Source organism: Haliotis cracherodii, unplaced genomic scaffold, assembly GCF_022045235.1.
Source record: "Haliotis cracherodii isolate W230 unplaced genomic scaffold, xgHalCrac1.p SCAF_13, whole genome shotgun sequence".
Taxonomy (NCBI): domain Eukaryota; kingdom Metazoa; phylum Mollusca; class Gastropoda; order Lepetellida; family Haliotidae; genus Haliotis; species Haliotis cracherodii.
The window spans coordinates 40,691,607-40,711,734 of NW_027266268.1; the positions used below are offsets into that span (position 1 = coordinate 40,691,607).

The 20,128-nt window shown below is 46.7% G+C and overlaps 1 protein-coding gene across 1 annotated transcript in view; it reads right to left on the reverse strand.

Moving 5' to 3' along the window:
• The window catches only part of LOC139459936 (complement C3-like), a 40,279-nt gene that overhangs the window by 17,441 nt on the left and 2,710 nt on the right, over positions 1 to 20,128 (reverse strand). The window contains exons 3-25 of the mRNA XM_071241671.1: positions 18,871 to 19,047; positions 17,702 to 17,772; positions 17,128 to 17,265; positions 15,866 to 15,908; positions 15,475 to 15,562; positions 14,882 to 14,984; positions 14,350 to 14,583; positions 13,765 to 13,843; positions 13,497 to 13,603; positions 12,911 to 13,018; positions 12,019 to 12,090; positions 11,078 to 11,287; positions 8,815 to 8,970; positions 8,569 to 8,637; positions 8,341 to 8,395; positions 7,029 to 7,188; positions 6,471 to 6,714; positions 5,492 to 5,731; positions 4,177 to 4,303; positions 3,840 to 3,941; positions 2,636 to 2,827; positions 1,766 to 1,841; positions 50 to 203 (exon numbers count right to left, since the gene is read on the reverse strand). Coding sequence (XP_071097772.1) covers positions 50 to 203; positions 1,766 to 1,841; positions 2,636 to 2,827; positions 3,840 to 3,941; positions 4,177 to 4,303; positions 5,492 to 5,731; positions 6,471 to 6,714; positions 7,029 to 7,188; positions 8,341 to 8,395; positions 8,569 to 8,637; positions 8,815 to 8,970; positions 11,078 to 11,287; positions 12,019 to 12,090; positions 12,911 to 13,018; positions 13,497 to 13,603; positions 13,765 to 13,843; positions 14,350 to 14,583; positions 14,882 to 14,984; positions 15,475 to 15,562; positions 15,866 to 15,908; positions 17,128 to 17,265; positions 17,702 to 17,772; positions 18,871 to 19,047 — 3,005 coding nt within the window. The remainder of the gene's footprint in view (positions 1 to 49; positions 204 to 1,765; positions 1,842 to 2,635; positions 2,828 to 3,839; positions 3,942 to 4,176; positions 4,304 to 5,491; positions 5,732 to 6,470; positions 6,715 to 7,028; positions 7,189 to 8,340; positions 8,396 to 8,568; positions 8,638 to 8,814; positions 8,971 to 11,077; positions 11,288 to 12,018; positions 12,091 to 12,910; positions 13,019 to 13,496; positions 13,604 to 13,764; positions 13,844 to 14,349; positions 14,584 to 14,881; positions 14,985 to 15,474; positions 15,563 to 15,865; positions 15,909 to 17,127; positions 17,266 to 17,701; positions 17,773 to 18,870; positions 19,048 to 20,128) is intronic.

Below are 20,128 nucleotides of genomic sequence, written 5' to 3' on the forward strand. Positions count from 1 at the left end.
AGTCAGTGTGTACCCCGGTACTTCTATCAGTGTAAAAGTCGGTGTGTACCCCGGTACTGCGCGGTGACTCTTCTGTCATCTCGATTTCGTCACCTATCCTCCCCAGCAGCCATTGGGCGCCATTATCTATCAGGGATTGGTCGACGAAGGTCAAGTTCATCTCCTTGACAACGCACAGCGTCTGTAGAACTGCCGCAGTGAACCTGAGACGGAAACAATAGACAATCTTTTGGAAGCATGGGAATAAAAAATATTATCATACAATGGGTAGGTTTCTCGGCAGGATAAAGCCAACGGATAAAAACGATATCCGTTGGGGTCATATGCGGATAGAGATGCAAATATCAAAGGTCAAGTAGGGACTACTTTCCCTGTTTATAAACAAATATGGCGTCGCCCTCGTCATTCGGCGATCGAGTTAGATTTACCCATCGTGAATCTGAATAAACTACAGAGATAATTGCTTTCATTATCAAAGGAACAGTCTAATATACTGAAAATCAGTGTCTTACTGTGACGTAGCTAAGGCATTTTATAAGTTTTGGTAACTTTGGAGATATAAATTTCGACACAATTTTGGGAGGGCACGAGGCCTAGTCAAGCGGGATCAGTAGCCATATCTGTGCTTGTAGACATCTGCGGCTTGAACCTTTCTCCACAAATTAAATAGTTGGATTGTTTGAATTGTTACCCTGTTTCGTTTTGTCGCTGTGTGTACATCTGACTACTCTTCTTAACGTTATGACAGGACAGACCAACTGTCAACAACGTCTCACCGTGGCCGTGACGTATCATAGACTAGGGTTAGAGTAGCTTCCCTTTGACAAAGGGCACTAACAGACAGACTGATGGATTGCCGCGAAAGGCAATTAAAAATAATTGTTGTTTTGCGTATATGTTGCTTCGCCACTGTATAAGAAAGAGATTTCAGTTGGAACTATATTGGCTATGTCACTGTTCGACTGACACACCACTTACCCTGTGACGTGATAAATATTAATGCGCGCATTCCAGAAAAACTCGCAATGTTTCGGTAATGTTTGTGAGAGAGGGAAAGCGATTTTGAAGCACAGAATTAAAGAATGACATTATATGATAAAGAGGTTATCACGCTTGTGTGTTTGGGGATGGTAAATATCATGTATAAGGAATAAACACTAATGTATTTAGTTCGCCAAGGTTTATTCCTAATGCAGGATATTCACCATCACCAAACACACTCGCGTGATAACCTCTATATATCATCCAAAACTGGCATCGACAGGAGATATCGCTTGGGTGAGATCAAGCGATATCTACATTAATAGATAAGGCTGCAATGAAATTGCAGACCATTGTGACATAATTGGTTACCATGGCGTCACAATTAAATGGCATCACTGATGGCTCTGCTACTGAGGCTGTTAGCAGAACGTTATACAGTAAGACCCTCCTTATTACTTTCTACAAACTGAAAAAGTTGGAAGAATGACGTTGGATGATAAATAAAATCTCACCCTCGTGTCTTTTGATATCAAATATCTCAACTCTCGTTGATAAAAGTGGAAAAAAACCTCCTCTGCAAGTGTTCCATTTTTATCAACTCATGTTGATATATTTGATATCAAAAGACACGAGGGTGAGATTCTCCATATATCAATCGGGGCCAACCAAGTCCCCGAGTCTGACCACCCAATCCTTGTCTTGCACGAAAAAACATTGATTGTCGGGGACTTTTTCTAACCGGGATGTTTTTTTGAAGAACAGATGGTGTAGTTGCACGTACCAAGTAGCTGGAGGCTGTCCCTGCTGCAGCACGAACCCCATTTTGGGATGTCTGTAGTTGAGCAGCTGTGACACACCTGGGGGCAGAGGGAGATGACGTCACTGAGTGGGTGGGTGTGAGAGATGGAGTGAGTGAGTGAGTGAGTGAGTGAGTGGGAGACAGTGACAGGTAGTTGAACATGCGTATGTGAGTGAATGTTGTTTTATGCCACAGTCGTTAGATTCCGGACCTATTCTGCCCCGGACTCCTGTGACACAAACGGAGAGAGATGACCCTACAGTGAGTCTTCTCAACGTTCATCGACCGCCTCCGTGGTCTAGTGGTAGAGCGTCCGCCCGGAGAGCGGAAGGTCCGGGGTTCGATCCCCGGCCGCGTCATACCAAAATACGTTAAAAGATGGTACTTGTTGTTACCCTGTCTGGCGCTCGGCATTAAAGGGCTAAAACAAGGACTGGTCGGCTCGGAGTCAGTATACTGTGTCTGAGTGGGGTATCCATGTTAAACTGCGGCATGATATCTCAGTGTGCTAGCACTATAAATCGGCATCAGTCCGGACTAGTACAAGCAGCCACACACACACACATGCACGTCGCTATATAAGCGCAATAATTTTGGACGCGACGTTAAACCCAATTTTCACCTCACCTCACCTCAACGTTCATTTTTTCCCCACACCTCTGTCGTCTCTCTTATGTGTTGCACCCTCCCAATATACTGCCAACATGGTCTGATGTTCCGCCACTGTAAAACCTCGTCCGTCCTTTTCCTTACCCATCTCAAACACTCGACACCTATTTGTATTTCTGTTCCCATCTGGTACTTTCGTGCATCACCCACGTGTTTGGCAGAGTACACCCAGGTAGGCCATACCCTGTTTGACGAACTGCTTCCCCTTGGCCTCCAAGTCGTGTGTGATGACTCCCTGGTGCTGGAGGTAGTGGAGGGCCGTCACGGCCGGGGCGAGATCCCCCAGCACCCTTCTGCCCCCCAACACCGCTGTCTCCTCCATCAACGACTCCGACTGCAGGATCGCGCCACTCACCACGTCCCCCATCAAATCCCCTGCAACAACAACGTCACTCATGATGACCTGCATCCGCGGCACATAATGGGTTAAATTTGTTTGTTATTAATTTTGTTTCCAGTTATCGTTCTCAACTCCCTGGGACGCATACAACCCAAGTACTGGCGCTTGAGGGTTTTTACATCCACCTCACATATCGGGTACCCATTCCCTGCTGGGTGAACAGAGGTGAACTACGTCACTTGCCCAGTGTGACTGACACCACAAGTTTTAACATTTGTGTTTCTGGTGTTTGTACGTATTCGTGTATCCACCATTCGGTCATCTACCATCTGACAAGGGGAGTGCACGGGGTGAATGCACTAGGGGTTATAACAACCCTGTAATAACCTGTAAACAGTGTTGCCTCAAGGCTGAAAAACAACCGGATGAATAGCGGGATTCGATCTCAGCACCTGGCACTTGCTAGCCTGGCGCTTTTGACCGTTTGTCCACTCCCAAAAGACGGGGATGGAACCTGGAACCTGGGCCTCTGGCGAGATGAGCGGATGAGGTAGCCATCAGATTGTATGGCCCCAATATTCAATCCCAAGAGCTAACTATGAACACATAATGCCATTTAGAGAGTGGTCAAATGTAACATGTTATATTTGGTACAACACTTTCTTAGTAAAGTACAGATTCTCGTACTTTTTGGGGGTTGAGTACCGTCCGGGATTTGAACCCACACTGCCAGGGTGAGGCACCTAATCGCCAGCACACAAAGTCAGTGATCTAACCCACTCAACCACCGATGCTTCCACAAAAATGAAAGTGGTAGTCTAGATCACGTACTTTGTGCACCCCTCTGACAAGTGTAAATTGGCACGGCTCCCATGGTCGAAGCCAAGAACACACAATGCCATTTAGAAAGTGAGACGAGAATCTGTACTTTACTCAGAAAGTGTTATCCTAAATATAACATGTGTTACAAGAGCTAGCTGTTTTGTAATGTGACATAAACCTTGCGCCGAACTCTCAGACTGACAGCATCGTCGTATCTCAACTCACCGTAGGCGAACATGTCGGTGTGGCTGGTGCCGGGAATGGTGTCGTGAGGCAGCGCCAGGTCAACAACTGTCGTCTGCTCGTCTTCCAGTTTGCTCCATGAGGCTGGAATAGAGGGTATTCAAGTTGAGGTGTTGGGACTTTTTGAGCCTTCGAACGTGCGATTGAACGACGCCAGGCAAGGTAACAACAAGTACCATCTACTGACGTGTATTGGTATGGTGCGGCCTTGATCGAAGGCTTGCGGTTGGTGAGAACCATACGAAGGCGAAATGTGTTTCAGCTTCTGAACATGACAGAACGGTCCGTGATGAGACTTGACGTAGTAAAGTGTGCATACTGTTAATTCTTTCCCCTGGTCGCGTGCCCGCCATATTGTCATCGGCTGTCCCCGTGTCGTTGTGCAGGAGTAGAGCAGACGGGTCTAACTGGAATGTCACAGTCTGAGACACACGGCGGCCTTCAGCCTGAAATATTGGAGGAAACAGTGGAGTGAGTGAGTGAGTGAGTGAGTAGGCGCGTGGGTGGGGTGGGTGGGTGAGTAAGTGAGTGAGTGGGTAGGCGCGTGGGTGGGGTGGCTGGGTGAGTAAGTGAGTGAGTGGGTAGGCACGTGGGTGGGTGGCTGGGTGAGTAAGTGAGTGAGTGGGTAGGCACGTGGGTGGGTGGCTGGGTGAGTAAGTGAGTGAGTGGGTAGGCACGTGGGTGGGGGTGGGTGGGTGAGTGAGTGAATGAGTGAGTGGTCTGGCGAGTGAGTGGGTGGATAGGCACGTGGGTGGGTGGCTGGGTGAGTAAGTGAGTGAGTGGGTAGGCACGTGGGTGGGGTGGGTGGGTGAGTAAGTGAGTGAGTGAGTAGGCACGTGGGTGGGTGGCTGGGTGAGTAAGTGAGTGAGTGGGTAGGCGCGTGGGTGGGGTGGGTGGGTGAGTGAGTGAATGAGTGAGTGGTCTGGCGAGTGAGTGGGTGGATAGGCGCGTGGGTGGGGGTGGGTGGGTGAGTGAGTGAATGAGTGAGTGGTCTGGCGAGTGAGTGAGTGGGTAGGCGCGTGGGTGGACGGGATAGTAAGTGAGTGAGTGAATGAGAGATATCAGAAATTGGCATCACAGTTTGCAGCCATGTGGGGATTCGAACCCGGGATTTCGGCCTGAGAAACAGATGCGTTTACCAACAGGCTAGCCAACCTACGCCAGCTTAATGTGAGGGGAATGACGGAAGTAACGTCGGCCGTAGACGATCACCACTTTGTGTTTAACGCCGCTCTCACCATTATTCCTGACTGTCATCTATAACTAATCGAGGCTGGCCTAGACAGTCCAGTGATTGACATCAATGACATCGATACACGCAATTTGGATACGATGACATGCATCAACCAAGTCAGCGAGCCTGACCACCCCATCCCGATGCCAAGCAGGGGTTGCTGAAGACTCACTCTAACCCGGATGTTCAGGTACAGTTAGCACAGGTATAGTTGACACATCGAGGATCTTTATTTATTAATTCTGGGATTTGAACCCAGGACCAGCAGATCCTAGCCCGACTAAGGGACGCAACTCTTCATAACCTTGATCTTATCAACACAGCAATCTGAAATAACCTTGACAGTATACGGATAACTATAAGTAGAATTTCAGTGTGTCCACATCAGCAGTGTCCTCACCACGACATACATGTCCTTCTGTACAGCGTCTGTGACGCGGCCGGACCTGGCGACTGCGCGGATGTGATGGTGTCCCGGCTTCAGAGCCACGAAGGTGTAGTCGTGCCACGCCCCGGAGTTGGGTTTGATCCGCTCCGTGTACCGCAACGTCCGCCCGCCTCGTTTCTGGTCGGCTGCGACATCCCGGCCCTCCTCCCGCACGATACACAACTCCTCCGGGGCAGTCACCGTCACCGTCACCTGCAGGCAGGCAGACACAAAGCATGGTTCTGTGATAGTGCTTGTCAAACGGGCTTACTTCAAGCCGGCTTTGAGTGTCCATACACTTGTAGGGTAGGGATCCTTTGTGAACAGAACGTGTACTTTCAATTCATTAAATGATTCACAAATATTCCAAAAGAAAATGGCTGGTCCAGAACATCCTGTTTTTAGTGTCCATTGCTCCACAAGACGCGGCACAGACACCGCGAGGTTCAGGGAACGAGAAGATACCGAAGTTGTCGGTAAATATTCATGTCCTATTCTGTTAAAAAAACCTAGTCCGTACAAAGATCTATTCAGTATAAAGTACTATTCAGTATAAAGAACAATTCCGTACAAAGTACTATTTCTTTCAAAGTACTATTCAGTACTGAGTCCATGTCAGTTAAAAATATATTCAGTACAAAGAATATTCAGTATAAAGTAGTATTAAGTATAAAGTACTATTCAGTATGAAGTACTATTCAGTGTAAAGTCGGTGCCGATTTGAAACTGCCTGACCAAGGTCGTAAGAGGTTTAACATGGCCAAAGACATTAAAATCCGATGAATGGTACAGCAAAGATTCATATACATTCACTTGCTGGCTGTGAACACATCAATAATGGGTGACGTTCACACAATGCTCACATCCTGTGAAGTGCTACAATAACAGTTGATGCTTAACTTTCTTTCAGTTGTATAGATGTTGAATAGTTACCTCTCTAACCCAGTCTCACCTTGATGCTTTTTGCCTTGAAGTTGAAGACGGAGAACTTAACCTTGACAGTCTCAAGTCGAACAACCTTGTATGGCATGTGTATGTCCACAAAGAACTCCTTGCTGACGGTGAAATCCAGAGCTTTGGAGACACACACGCCCCGGCGACTAGACACGCCCACCGCATGCATCCGCCAGGTGGTTAGGCTGTCCGGAAGTGTCCAGTTTAAGTACATGATGGCCCGGTCACCTCGGAGGATACGTCTGACATGGGATATGGGTTATATGACACGGCATGGCAGACACAGGGTATGACAGGGACATCATGTTCTTAAAGAACAGCATATACTGAATTTGAGACTGACGATATTGATTGTGCGGACCTGGATGGAAGTATGCTGTGTGAACAGGTAGAGAAGGGGGTGGGGGTGTAAAGCGTTGAGTTGTTGTAATAATAATAATAATAATAATAATAATAATAATAATAATGATAATAATAATAATAATAATAACAACAACAGACACTTTATATTGCGCACATGTCTATACCATGAACACAGGCCACTAACGTTTCCTACCTTGAAAGAAGTATGTCCTCAAATAACCAGGTTTCAGAGAAGTTCTGTCGAGCTACAAATTGGACAGTCTCGAAGGTGTTCTGCGCGTGCGGGATTTTACTCGAGGCGGTCATTGAGGCGCTGTTCGCGTGGAGGCCCCGTATGGTAGGAGTGCCGACGTCTGCAAAGAACAAGATGAAGAGAAGCCGTACACGACGCTGTAACAAGGAGTGCTTGGGCTTTTAACATGTAGCCGGTCTGTTCACAACGGGCTGTTCGTGGTCGAGTCTGGACCTCATAAACCAGTATTTACTAGCATCTACACCGCGAGCATACAGTCACACGTCACCAGACAGGTCCAGCATCACCACCCTCGTCTGTTCCAGCTGTCTTTCATGGGTACTACCTAGCTGCCTGTGCTGCCATGGAATACCCATGGGGTACTACCTAGCTGCCTGTGCTGCCATGGAATACCCATGGGGTACTACCTAGCTGCCTGTGCTGCCATGGAATACCCATGGGGTACTACCTAGCTGCCTGTGCTGCCATGGAATACCCATGGGGTACTACCTAGCTGCCTGTGCTGCCATGGAATACCCATGGGGTACTACCTAGCTGCCTGTGCTGCCATGGAATACCCATGGGGTACTACCTAGCTGCCTGTGCTGCCATGGAATACCCATGGGGTACACAGTGCATGTAGACAATTAGATGCTGGGACCATTTCTTACCCTGGGGCCCTGAGATGTTTGTAAGAGGCTTTTTGTTTAGTCACTGCTATAAAACGTAGATTCGTTCTCTCTGAAGGGAGGATTAGAACAAAGGCTATTTAGAAACAAACATGTCCAACACGGCCGGGGCACAAGTACTTTCTGTGCGTAAAACCTGAGGCAATGGTATTTTTATTGGTAATTATTTTTCAGATATTTCAGGCGTCAAAGAAAGGTTTGGAAAACATCCTGGCCCGCTAAATACACTGTTTATTCTTAATACATGATATTGAAAATCCCATAACACACCAGTGCCATAACCACTATAGATAATCTTAATTAATGTTTCCGACATGGACCCGTCATGATCCGGGATAGAACTGGTCTTCGGCAACCCATACGTGTCGCAAGAGGCGACTAACGGGATCGGATGTTTAGACTTGGTTGATGCATGTCATCGCATCCCAATTGCGTGGATCGATGCTCATGATATCAATCACTGGATTGTCTTGTCCAGACTCGATTATTTACAGACCGCCGTCATTTTGCTGGAATATTGCTGAGTGCGGCGTTAAACAACAGACAAAACAAAGAAGGGTTTGTCTCGACATACACCAACTCACCGCGATGGATGGGTTTGTCCAGGATTCGAAGAACAAAGCCATTCGCAGTCCAAGTCTGCAATGAAATGACATGGATTCACAACACTGACGTTCTACTAGCTACTTTATGGGCGCTTCCCACGTCTGATTTCGTACTCGGTTGAACTTGGTGTGTAAAATATCTATGAGTCTCTTTGAGTTTCTTTGAGTCTATCAGCTTCGATACAATGTCATGCTGTTTTGCTGTACCTTGGTGCGGGGATCACTGTGGGGCCTGTGAGGCGAAGCGAGGCTGTGGCCCGCCAGCGTCTGAAACATCTGAATGAAAGATACACCCATGGTACAACGTGATACACCCATGGTACGACATGGTACATCCATGATACAACATGATAAACCCACGACACAACATGAAATAGCCTCGATACAACGTGATACACCGGTGATGTGATATAAAATTATACAACATGGCACAAGAGGTACACACTGTCACACCTCCTGCCTTGACAGTGAAGATCTCCCAGCCAGGAGGTACACGGACAGGTCGACGGCCACCAGCCCGACCCTGGTGTTGTTTGTGCCGTCAATGCGGAACCTCGTGTTGAAGCCAGGCCTGTGAGCCCCGTCCGGGTTGTACTTCCTCAGAGACACCTGGGCAGAGAGGAAAGGTTAGGGTGTACTTCTGTACTTCTCATACAGCATACTGTACGTACTGAACGTACAGAGCAATGGCTTTTTTTAGTGGTCTGCCATTTCTTGTAGAAATTAGTATGTCAAAGAGATTGTTGGATGCACGTTCTGTATATCCTGGTAACATGACCTTTCTATTTCACAGGAAAACTTGACATTCATCTTTTACACAGTCTGTTGTTAATGATTCAATTCAATTCAATTTCTTTATTCAACGTACTGAGGAGGCCACAGGCCTATAGTACAATCATGATTACAGGATCAATTGGTACAATCATATAATTTCCAAACCTGATTTTCTTTGTATAAAAGCATGATATATGTACATAGACAGATTTCTTATGGTTTCAATGATGCTAGTGGTCAGTAAAAGTATGAGTCAGAAAATATTTTGGTATATATACTTTTCTTAGCTCATCATAATGCGGACATACTAGTAAAAAGTGATACTCGTCCTCAATTAATCCTAGGTCACATAGTGGACAGAGTCTATTTTCTCTCGGAATAATTTGATATCTACCTTTTTCAATTAAAAGATCGTGTGATGAACATCGGAATCTTGCAAGTGCTACCCTAAATTTTCTAAGACTAACACTGAAAAGGTATTGCTCTGCAGTGATATATGACTTGAAACTGCTATATAACAGGGATTTTGGTGAACGCGTTAGAGTTGCATTCCATGACTGAAAATATAAATCTTTTAATCTTTGTGTTATAGCATTTATGAACAACTTCGGATAAGCAATATGTTCTAATTTAAAAATGTAACCAAAACCACAATTATTCAGCAGGTTCCTTAAGTCGGTTACCCACTTTGTTTTGCCATTGCTATCATACAAACACATCAAATTGTAACATTAATGATAAGATGCAACATCATTATTGTTGTTAATGATTAGATGTAACATCATCATTGTTGTTTAAGGATTGACTGCGTATTGTTTTCGGTTCATTGAGGTATGAATCGAAAAACCGATGTGCAAACTGTATGAATCCGCCTAGCGGATTCTTACAAAAGTTTGCTCATCGGCTGCACACAGTCAATGCTTATAATTAAATTCGACAACGTAAAACATGTTTTATCTACAATAGTTTAACCAAAAACAGTTGTATATATCAAAACAGGCAAAAATGACGAGATTGATAAACATTCCAGGTGTAGGAATACATACAGTGGTGTGACATGATTCACGTGATCGTTTAATTTATGCACATAACTTGACACGCCTACACAGTCAGTAGCCAATCAACGGAGAGTAGGATCAAAACAATGTTCTTTGGACCTGTCAAAAGAACTGTAACAGTCAGACTGTAACGAACCGGAAGAAATATGTCCGGGAGAAGGCGGCTGTTTCAAATAACATGGTCAGTTTCCGCGAGATTCAAACATTACTTCCCTGATTACGGTAAAACACAGTTGGAAAAATGCTAGTTAGAAATGAAACCAGAAGACATGAAAGTTGAACCGAGGCGAGCGGGAAAAAAACAAGCGAGCGAGCCTGCACGTTTGCTGTTTCATTCATTCTCGGCCTTCGGTTTCAAAGGGTAGTTTGAACAATGTATATGCAAGAAATTCGCTAAATGTCCTGTACATGACGATGCACGTGAGCAGAAAGGGAATTCCATCGACTGTAATATTGGGATTCCCCGACATTCCGCTGTATTAAAAGTAGTGCGCCTCGGCGGGCGTGGCTTAATTTTTTACATTCATTGGGAAATGAATGCAATAACTCGTTACTAATTCAGCTAATCAGAATGCATGAATTTCGAAAACGAACATTTAATTATTAATAATTAGATGTAACATCTATTTTGTTGTTAATAATCAGATGTAACATTATTATTGATGTCAATGATTATGTGCAACATCATAATTACTGTTTATGATTACATGCAATATCATTATTGTTGTTAATAATTAGATGCAACATCAATGTGAGTAAGAGTATATATGTAATAATGTTGTTAATGATTAGATTTAACATCAAGATGTGTAAGAGTATATATGTAGTGTTGTCATTAATGATTTGCTTGTTTGGTCGTGGTTGACAAAGTAATGAGAACCTACTTCCTCCAGACACACATCCGGGACATCGAGGGTCATCGTGTTGGAGATCACTTCCGGTTCTCCTGTTCCGTCCCGTGTGGTGAAGAAAGCGAGGACATTTGCAAGGGGAGACAACTCTGCCCTGTAGGCCGCCGGTATCTCGAATGTGTTGAGGTCAGTGCCCTTCATTACAAAGGTGTGGTTGTAGATGGTCTGGCCCCGGGCCTCCACCTACAAGATGATGTGAAGCGAACAACTCTTTTACTCAGTCGTTACTGTGGGAGTGAATGTTGTTTTACACCGAATTCTTGTCGTTGTATGAAGGCGGCCTATAAATACTCGATTCTGGGACGGACAGACCAGTGGTTGATATTGCGAGCAACGTCTCACGCCTGACAACCAGATCTGTTTTAAGAAAGTTGCCTCTTTTGACCAGCATAGGTTACTGGGAGGGAGACAATTCTTCCACAGAATATCTGGCTCTTCGTGTTTATAAACAACACAGGGACTTTAATGTAGACCATAGGGGGTCTTTTCTGCAGCTGGATATTTTCAAAAAAAATATATCGTTCAAGAAAATTATTGAAAAACAAATTATGCTTCAGATGGATGAAAAACAATTGTCTGCCACGAAAAGGACATTGTTGTTTTAGAAAAGAATATTTAGGCTCATAGTTTTAATTCTAAAAATGTCTGGTTTTGAGGCTGTAGCTGAAAAAATGTCTTTTGTCCATGCACAATCCCAGCCCCACCCCACCCCATCCCACCCCACCCCCAGAATAGCAAATGATCTCCCTTACACCTTCCTATTTGTGTCAGTTCAATGCAATGCATCAATCCATACATCTGAGTTACATGTAATCAAGCGTGGTTTGGCTGACAAAGTGTACATTTTGATATAGATACAGTTAATCCCACAGTGCTGCAGGCGAGGAAGGCCGCCCTCCGCCCCATACACTTACAAGAACTGTCATCATACTGTCGTTAACTGACGATGTGTAGCCAACATGGACAACGATATTGTCTCCGTCTCCCTGAAACACACGAGAGTTTAACATATGTAGAGACTGTTTAGTCCCAAGAAGGGCAGACAACCCGACCAAGTGACTTTGATGGTTTTGGCCTGCTTCATCTTTCAAGGGCATGGGTGATGGGAGTGTAAACCTAACCATGCAAAAGAGTCGTTGATATTAAAATACGATGGATTGTTCTTGTTCATTGGTTAAACATAAAAATATATACAAAAGCCACTCACTATAATTGATTATGTTGGAAGAATTAACTCTAGAAACAGGAGACATTTTTGTTTAGTCCTTAAAATTATTAAAGTGTATTGCAGCTGACCTTGACATTCGCTGGCCTGGGTCAGAAAACACGGGTCAAATACACTGTGCTCTGCTCAGACATGCTTGAGTCCAGAGGCTACCTTGGTCATGAAGGAGCAACGTCTTCAGGTTGGGAGGCGTTACCCGTGGGAGGCGTTACCTGTGGGAGGCGTTACATGAGGGAGGTGTTACCTGTGGGATGTGTTATCTGTGGGAGGCGTTACCTGTGGAAGGCGTTACATGTGGGAGGCGTTACCTGTGGGAGGTGTTACCTATGGGAAGGGGTTACCTGTGGAAGGCGTTACCTGTGGGAGGCGTTACCTGTGGGAGGTGTTACCTGTGGGAGGTGTTACCTGTGGGAGGCGTTACCTGTGGGAGGCGTTACCTATGGGAGGTGTTACCTGTGGAAGGTGTTACCTGTGGAAGGTGTTAGGTGTGGGAGGTTTTACCTGTGGAAGGCATTACATATGGGAGGTGTTACCCGAGGGATGTGCTACCTGTGGGAGGCGTTACCTGTGGGAGTTGTTACCTGTGGAATGTCTGCCTGCAGGGTGATCCTGGGTTTCTCGGGGGTCAGGGCCTGGACGGTGTGGTCGACAGTAGTCTGGGTGTTGTACCGTCTGTCTATTGTCTGCACCTGGGTATAGGGTATGTTTGGCTAAGACAGGCGAACGGTGTGACAACTTGCTTAACAAATCATAGATATAAGTCTAGTTCAGTATTTGTTTGAATATTTTGATCAAAGAAGAACACATGTACCACATATTGTTTTACTATCATATCCTGCATCGACTTACGTGCATACGTGTTCATAAGTGTCCATTGTTTTCACCAATGCATGCTCAGAAGCATTCATTAAACGCTGTTATATAGCAAATTGGAATTCGAATGATATCATTTTACTCTTATTTGTCAAAGTTGATGAAGTCATTTTATCTGATCTGTCCGCGATGGGAGGCGGCTGCTGTTTAAGTTACACACGCGTGATTTTCGCGTCACCCCATCTTGGGACATAGACCATGTGTTACAATAGCACAGGAGCGAGCCTGTCGTGCTTCTGACCCACATCGTTCCAAAGCTGTCCCAAATGTCCCAAAGATCACGGTCATACCTACTTGAAAGGACACACGGTCGAGCTCCGGCATTTTCTGTGTGAAGCCGAACACCCCTTCCGCATTTGTGGTCAGTCGTTTCGACATCAGTTGATCTGACTCAGCAGAAACTGTCGGATAACAGGAATGGTATCTTCGTGTAACTGTCAACTCTATTGCTACAGCTTTTAAGAAATCTTTCATGAACTAATCATGTTACTGACTTTATTTTCATGATTCACTTTTACGTTTCTTTTCACAAATGACTGTGGTAACTTCATATCTTCTTTACCTTCGTGTTTGATATCCGCCATGATGACCTTCACCTTGACCCCAGGGGCAGGCACCCCAGATGCGTCCGACAGGATGCCCTGAAGCAGTGTTGATCGTGTTTACTGACAGGTTACAGATTCCGTGACGTACGACGGCCGTAGCCCCATGTCGAAGTATAAGACTTAGTGTTATGATAAACTACCTTTTGGGTGCTACCCATATAAAAGCATGTGAATGTTCTATATTAAACTTTGTCGGGTTAACTGTTAAGCTATGGGCTTTACGATCGGTCTGTGGAACAGGATCCTGGCGATCAAGTCCCAGGTTTGAACCCCACATGTTCCAACATAAAAGTGGCAAAACCCATTCTATATTTATAAGAAATCTCTGCTTAGAGCAGAGACGATTGTACGATTCCAATTACGTCACGAGCTTGTGTTTATGAATCACTATAAGAAAGAGATGATACCAGTTGTTCGCAAGAAGGTGGGCGTATCCTGTTCCACCGGTGGCACCCGTCACAAACACAGGCGAATTTCCACATTAGTCGTTCCCGCCATATGGCTGGAACACTGCAACGCGCAAACACAACTCACTCACTCACCCTGAACAGGAAGGGTCTGGAGGGCAGGAAGTAGTGCTGGTCGCTAGGGAACGTCAACCGCCAGGCGTCCTTGGAGATGGGTGTGGTCACGTGGTACACAGTCTGGGTCTCCCCGTAGCCCGACTCCGTGACGTTTGCCTCTATATATAGGTGAGAGACTCTGTCAGAACACCACTGGGGCAGATTTGTCAGGTCATGTGTCTTGATGCTGATGGCGGCCCTCCCCGACTTGAACTGGAATCAGAGGAGGTCTGGTATTACAGCTCACACAGTGATGTGCATCCCACACTGATTGACACAACTAAAATATCAACACACCACCCTGCAAAACCTTTGAACTGGACATGCCACATAAACATAGGAGACCATTGTTGGGACTTGGTTGAGCACAAGGGAACGACTGAGGGGGTTATTTTCATGATTAAAATATTATTCAAATACGTTGGGTACATTAAAACACGAAAACGAGGTCCCCTCCCCCATAGCCCTCGTATTGACCAATCAGATACCACCTCTCATATATCTCACCCACCTTCACGTAGTAGAGCTTGTCCGTCTGTCTCTGCACAACGTCCCCTTGTTTGACGCCAAGCCTCAGCTGACCTTCACCCCGTATCTTCTCTCCGAAGACGTACCTGTGGGTAGACGTTTCTTGTTAGACCTTCACTTTATACAGGACTAATGGTTTGATCAGTCCTCATGCATGTGTTCTCGAGTCTGAGGGCTGGAACTGAACTGGAGTAATTGTGTGTGCTATTAAAAAAACCCAGTACATTGTTGCGCTTCCTATTGACCATGCGCCTCGTTTAAACATGTGACCCGGTTTTCGTGCGTCTGTCTGCAGTCATTAGTAGATTTATTTAAACATATCTATGTATGCTAATATCAAGTAATGACAACCTCCGCAGTGTGGCGCTGCGCAGTAACAATCCAAGTTACTCTAAGCCACGCAGTATCACGTCAAGTCTCGTCATGTCACGCCCAGTGTTCCGAGAGCTGTCCAATGGCAGGCTACCATTGTAGGTCAATAACATGATACAGGCTACGTTTCTAGATAACTGAAAACATTCTGATGTGGCGTAACACAAAATACCTGCCCAGGTGCTGAGAAAGAGGTCTACTCACGTGGCCGTCATAATGATTCTGATTTGCTTCGTGTCCTGGGTAATGGCGGCCGGTCGGACTTGTGTCTTCACCGAGAATGTTGGCAGAACTGTGGTGTACATCACCGGTTAATTGTTAAACATTTCACATCCTTTCAACTTCTAAATACAAGTACCAGTAGGCACAGACATTATATATCCAGCAATACACCGTCAGTGGGAACATATATTGCTGAAATCAGCCTGTAATCCATGTTAAACATTGCAGCTTCATGCAGCAATATCCGGCCGGAAGTCGGTTGTTAGTCGTAGCCCATCTGTCATCGCGCTTTAAACAAAAATACCCTAGCCTGAGTTTTTTCAAAATAGGAAAATGGAAAAAACTATTTATAAAAATGATGCAAAGGTCGTACCGTATTCATCCACGACAAATGTTGCTGCTGCTGCTGTGGTCAACTGAAAGACAATTCAGGACGATGTGGAGGTATATCTACAGAAATAATGCTCAGTCGTCAACGAAACGCTTTTGTTATCTGACCACCGCTCATTGCTTATGACACGGTTCTAGCATGGCGCATAGCGAGACGTTCCTACTGCTGATCGAGTCCTTTTCTGAACCAATTAGATCACACACTGCAAACACAAACTAGTGTCACGTGATCATGAAAACAGACGAATACACATATGAACATCATCAATCTCATTAAAATAGGATCTTAGTTCTAGCTACCGTTGAACAAAGATCTGAGGACATCCCACTACGGGTCACGTCAGACCAAACTTTCGCGAACTTTGACCGACTAATGGAATGAGTGACAAAAAGTCGACATTAGCCAATTAGAAGGCAGCATTCCCGTGTCTTACGGCACTAGTTTTAAACTGGCGACTGCGCTTAGAAACACATTTTTATATATATCTCGATTAAAAATTTGAAACTGAACAAAAGAACTTTGTGGAATGACTAATAGATCCTAGATTGTATGGATTCTGTCATAAAGTCCGTAACTGTCGTTCGGAATACCCCGTGTTAACGTCTTCGAGGTTGCAAGATTAGGAAACTCCTTCCGAATGTCACCTTCATGACCTGGTAAGCGACGCTCTGATTGGTCGCATGGAAGGTCGTTCTGACGTGACCCGGAATGGGATGTCCTCAGATCTTTGTTTAGAGATAGCGAGAACTAAGATCTGATTTTAATGAGACTGGAACATCATATACATTCATGTACGTATAGAAGGATATTACGCCAACATAACTGATATCCTAACATCACGGATTATATAAAAATATATACAGAAGGATAACATACCCATGCCAACTTATAGCAACCCGACAGAAATAACATTCACACAAATTGGTCTCTCTCTCCCCACCCCTCCCTCTCTCTGTCTCTCTATTTGACATATATAACTCTCACACAAATTGGTCCCTCTCTCTCTCTCTCTCTCTCCCTCTATCTCTCATTCTCTCTCTCTGACAGACATAATACACAAATTGGTCTCGCTCTCTCCCTCTCTCTCCCTCTTTCGCTCTCTCTCCCCTCTCATACTCTCTCCCTCTCTCTCCCTCCCTCGCTCTCTCTTTCCCTCTCTGTCTCTCTCTCTCCCTCCCCTCTCTCTCTGTGTTTCTCTCTGTGTGTCTCTCCGTGTATGTGCCCCTGTCTGTCCCTCTCTCTACCTGGACCTCCCGTTGGAAGGAGGCTCGAACCTGCCACCTTCCCAGCATGCCGTGTTCATGCAGGTGGAACTCTCGTGTGCTGAAGGCTGCCGTGGCGTCGAGGTTGGGGATCTGGTCAACGATGATGCCATTTGGGCTCTGCGAGGGGAAACAGATACTACACCGATACTTGGCTGCTCATTGATACACAGGTTGAGACAAGGAGTCAAATAGTTGCATGTTGGCAATACACAAAGGAAGGTAGCCCCCGCCCTTCATCATGTGGAAAACACGAACATATGCTATTGTTGCGCGTGTGTGTGTGTGCGTGTGTGTGCGTGCGTCCGTGCGTGCGTGCGTGGTTGTGGTCCAGTGTTCTAAGGCACCAACACGTTATTCAGAGTTGTACCAGGATCAAGTGACTGCGATTATGATCCTTGACAGTGTGTCTGGGTCTCACCAAGGGGTGAACTTCGAGCACATTATCCATGGTCCCACGTGTCATAGATATCTATTGTTCAAATCGGCGCCAAGCCACACTCACTGATGCAGTGGCGGGAACAGGGAGAGAAAGCTGACACTAATGGTTACACACCACGACATCCACTTGAACTGTCCATGGAGCCCACGCAAGATCCTCACCCAGCGCCACCACGCGGTACTTGACTGAAACAAACACAGGACTTGGGATATACCGGACCTCTCAGTGTAACCTGTCTGTGTCGGGGTGTAGGTGGGCCTGTCATATGTCTGTGACGGAGTGTAGGTGGGTCTGTCTGTGTGATTCAGCTGTCTGTGTCGGGGTGTAGGTGGGCCTATCTGTGTGCGTGACTCACCTATCTGTGTCGGGGTGTAGGTGGGCCTATCTGTGTGATTCACCTGCCTGTGTTGGGGTGCAGGTGGGTCTGTCTGTGTGCGTGACTCGCCTTTCTGTGTCGGGGTGTAGGTGGGCCTATCTGTGTGATTCACCTGCCTGTGTTGGGGTGCAGGTGGGTCTGTCTGTGTGCGTGACTCACCTTTCTGTGACGGGGTGTAGGTGGGCCTGTCTGTGTGCGTGACTCACCTTTCTGTGACGGGGTGTAGGTGGGCCTGTCTGTGTGCGTGACTCACCTTTCTGTGACGGGGTGTAGGTGGGCCTGTCTGTGTGACTCACCTGTCTGTGACGGGGTGTAGGTGGGCCTGTCTGTGTGACTCACCTGTCTGTGACGGGGTATAGGTGGGCCTGTCTGTGTGACTCACCTGTCTGTGACGGGGTGTAGGTGGGCCTGTCTGTGTGACTCACCTGTCTGTGACGGGGTGTAGGTGACCCTCTCTGTGTGACTCACCTTTCTGTGACGGGGTGTAGGTGGGCCTGTCTGTGTGACTCACCTGTCTGTGACGGGGTGTAGGTGGGTCTGTCTGTGTGACTCACCTTTCTGTGACGGGGTGTAGGTGGGCCTCTCTGTGTGACTCACCTGTCTGTGACGGGGTGTAGGTGGGTCTGTCTGTGTGACTCACCTTTCTGTGACGGGGTGTAGGTGGACCTCTCTGTGTGACTCACCTGTCTGTGACGGGGTGTAGGTGAGCCTCTCTGTGTGACTCACCTTTCTGTGACGGGGTGTAGGTGAGCCTCTCTGTGTGACTCACCTTTCTGTGACGGGGTGTAGGTGGGCCTGTCTGTGTGACTCACCTGTCTGTGACGGGGTGTAGGTGGGTCTGTCTGTGACTGGTTGTAGGTGGGTCTGTCTGTGACGGGGTGTAGGTGGACCTCTCTGTGTGACTCACCTGTCTGTGACGGGGTGTAGGTGGGCTTGTCTGTGTGGACCATGATGTATCCTGTATCTCGTTGAATCGGGATCATGTCTTCTCTAACCCATGGACCTTCAGTCTCCAGGACCAGATACTGGGATGTCGGAGTGACGTCACGAGTGGTCATGTTGAAGGTCACACTCTGGATGCCATCTGATGTTCATCATTAGGATATTTTATCAGTGATGTTTGTGTTTGTGAAAACAAAAGACAGTTTGCAGATATATGAATACATGATGCGTACCCAAGGCAATACATCCTGAAGAAAATTACTCATTGTTTAGCACAAAATGACGTCATGCAAACAGTGATAAAAATAGCTGACAATCTGTTATGAGGCCAATAATATTTTAGGATATCCTGTGATCCTTTTTAGAATTTAAGACTTCATTGAGGTAGAGAAAGGATAGGTTTGACAATCCATCCACAGAAATGTTGACGACCCCTTGCTTCACAGTTCCAGGGAAGATAGATAGGTCCGTGTCCTGATTGATTCATCACGCCTATCCTGCCCAGGTACTGGGGGTCTATCCTGCCAAGGTACTGGGGGTCTATCCTGCCAAGGTACTGGGGGCCTATCCTGGCCGGGTACTGGGGGTCTATCCTGCCCAGGTACTGGGGGCCTATCCTGCCCAGGTACTGGGGGCCTATCCTGCCACGGGTACTGGGGGCCTATCCTGCCCAGGTACTGGGGGTCTATCCTGCCCGGGTACTGGGGGTCTATCCTGCCCGGGTACTGGGGGTCTATCCTGCCACGGGTACTGGGGGTCTATCCTGCCCGGGTACTGGGGGCCTATCCTGCCACGGGTACTGGGGGCCTATCCTGCCAAGGTACTGGGGGTCTATCCTGCCCAGGTACTGGGGGCCTATCCTGCCACGGGTACTGGGGGCCTATCCTGCCCAGGTACTGGGGGTCTATCCTGCCCGGGTACTGGGGGTCTATCCTGCCCGGGTACTGGGGGTCTATCCTGCCACGGGTACTGGGGGTCTATCCTGCCCGGGTACTGGGGGCCTATCCTGCCCAGGTACTGGGGGTCTATCCTGCCCGGGTACTGGGGGTCTATCCTGCCCAGGTACTGGGGGCCTATCCTGCCCGGGTACTGGGAGTACATTCTGCCCCGGGTACTTGGTTCTACTCTGCTATGGGTACTGGGGGTCTATTCTGCCAATGGAAGCAACTTAGGGTGCTCACTAATCTAATCACTGTTTTATTCAAATGTCAGTTTAGGGCATA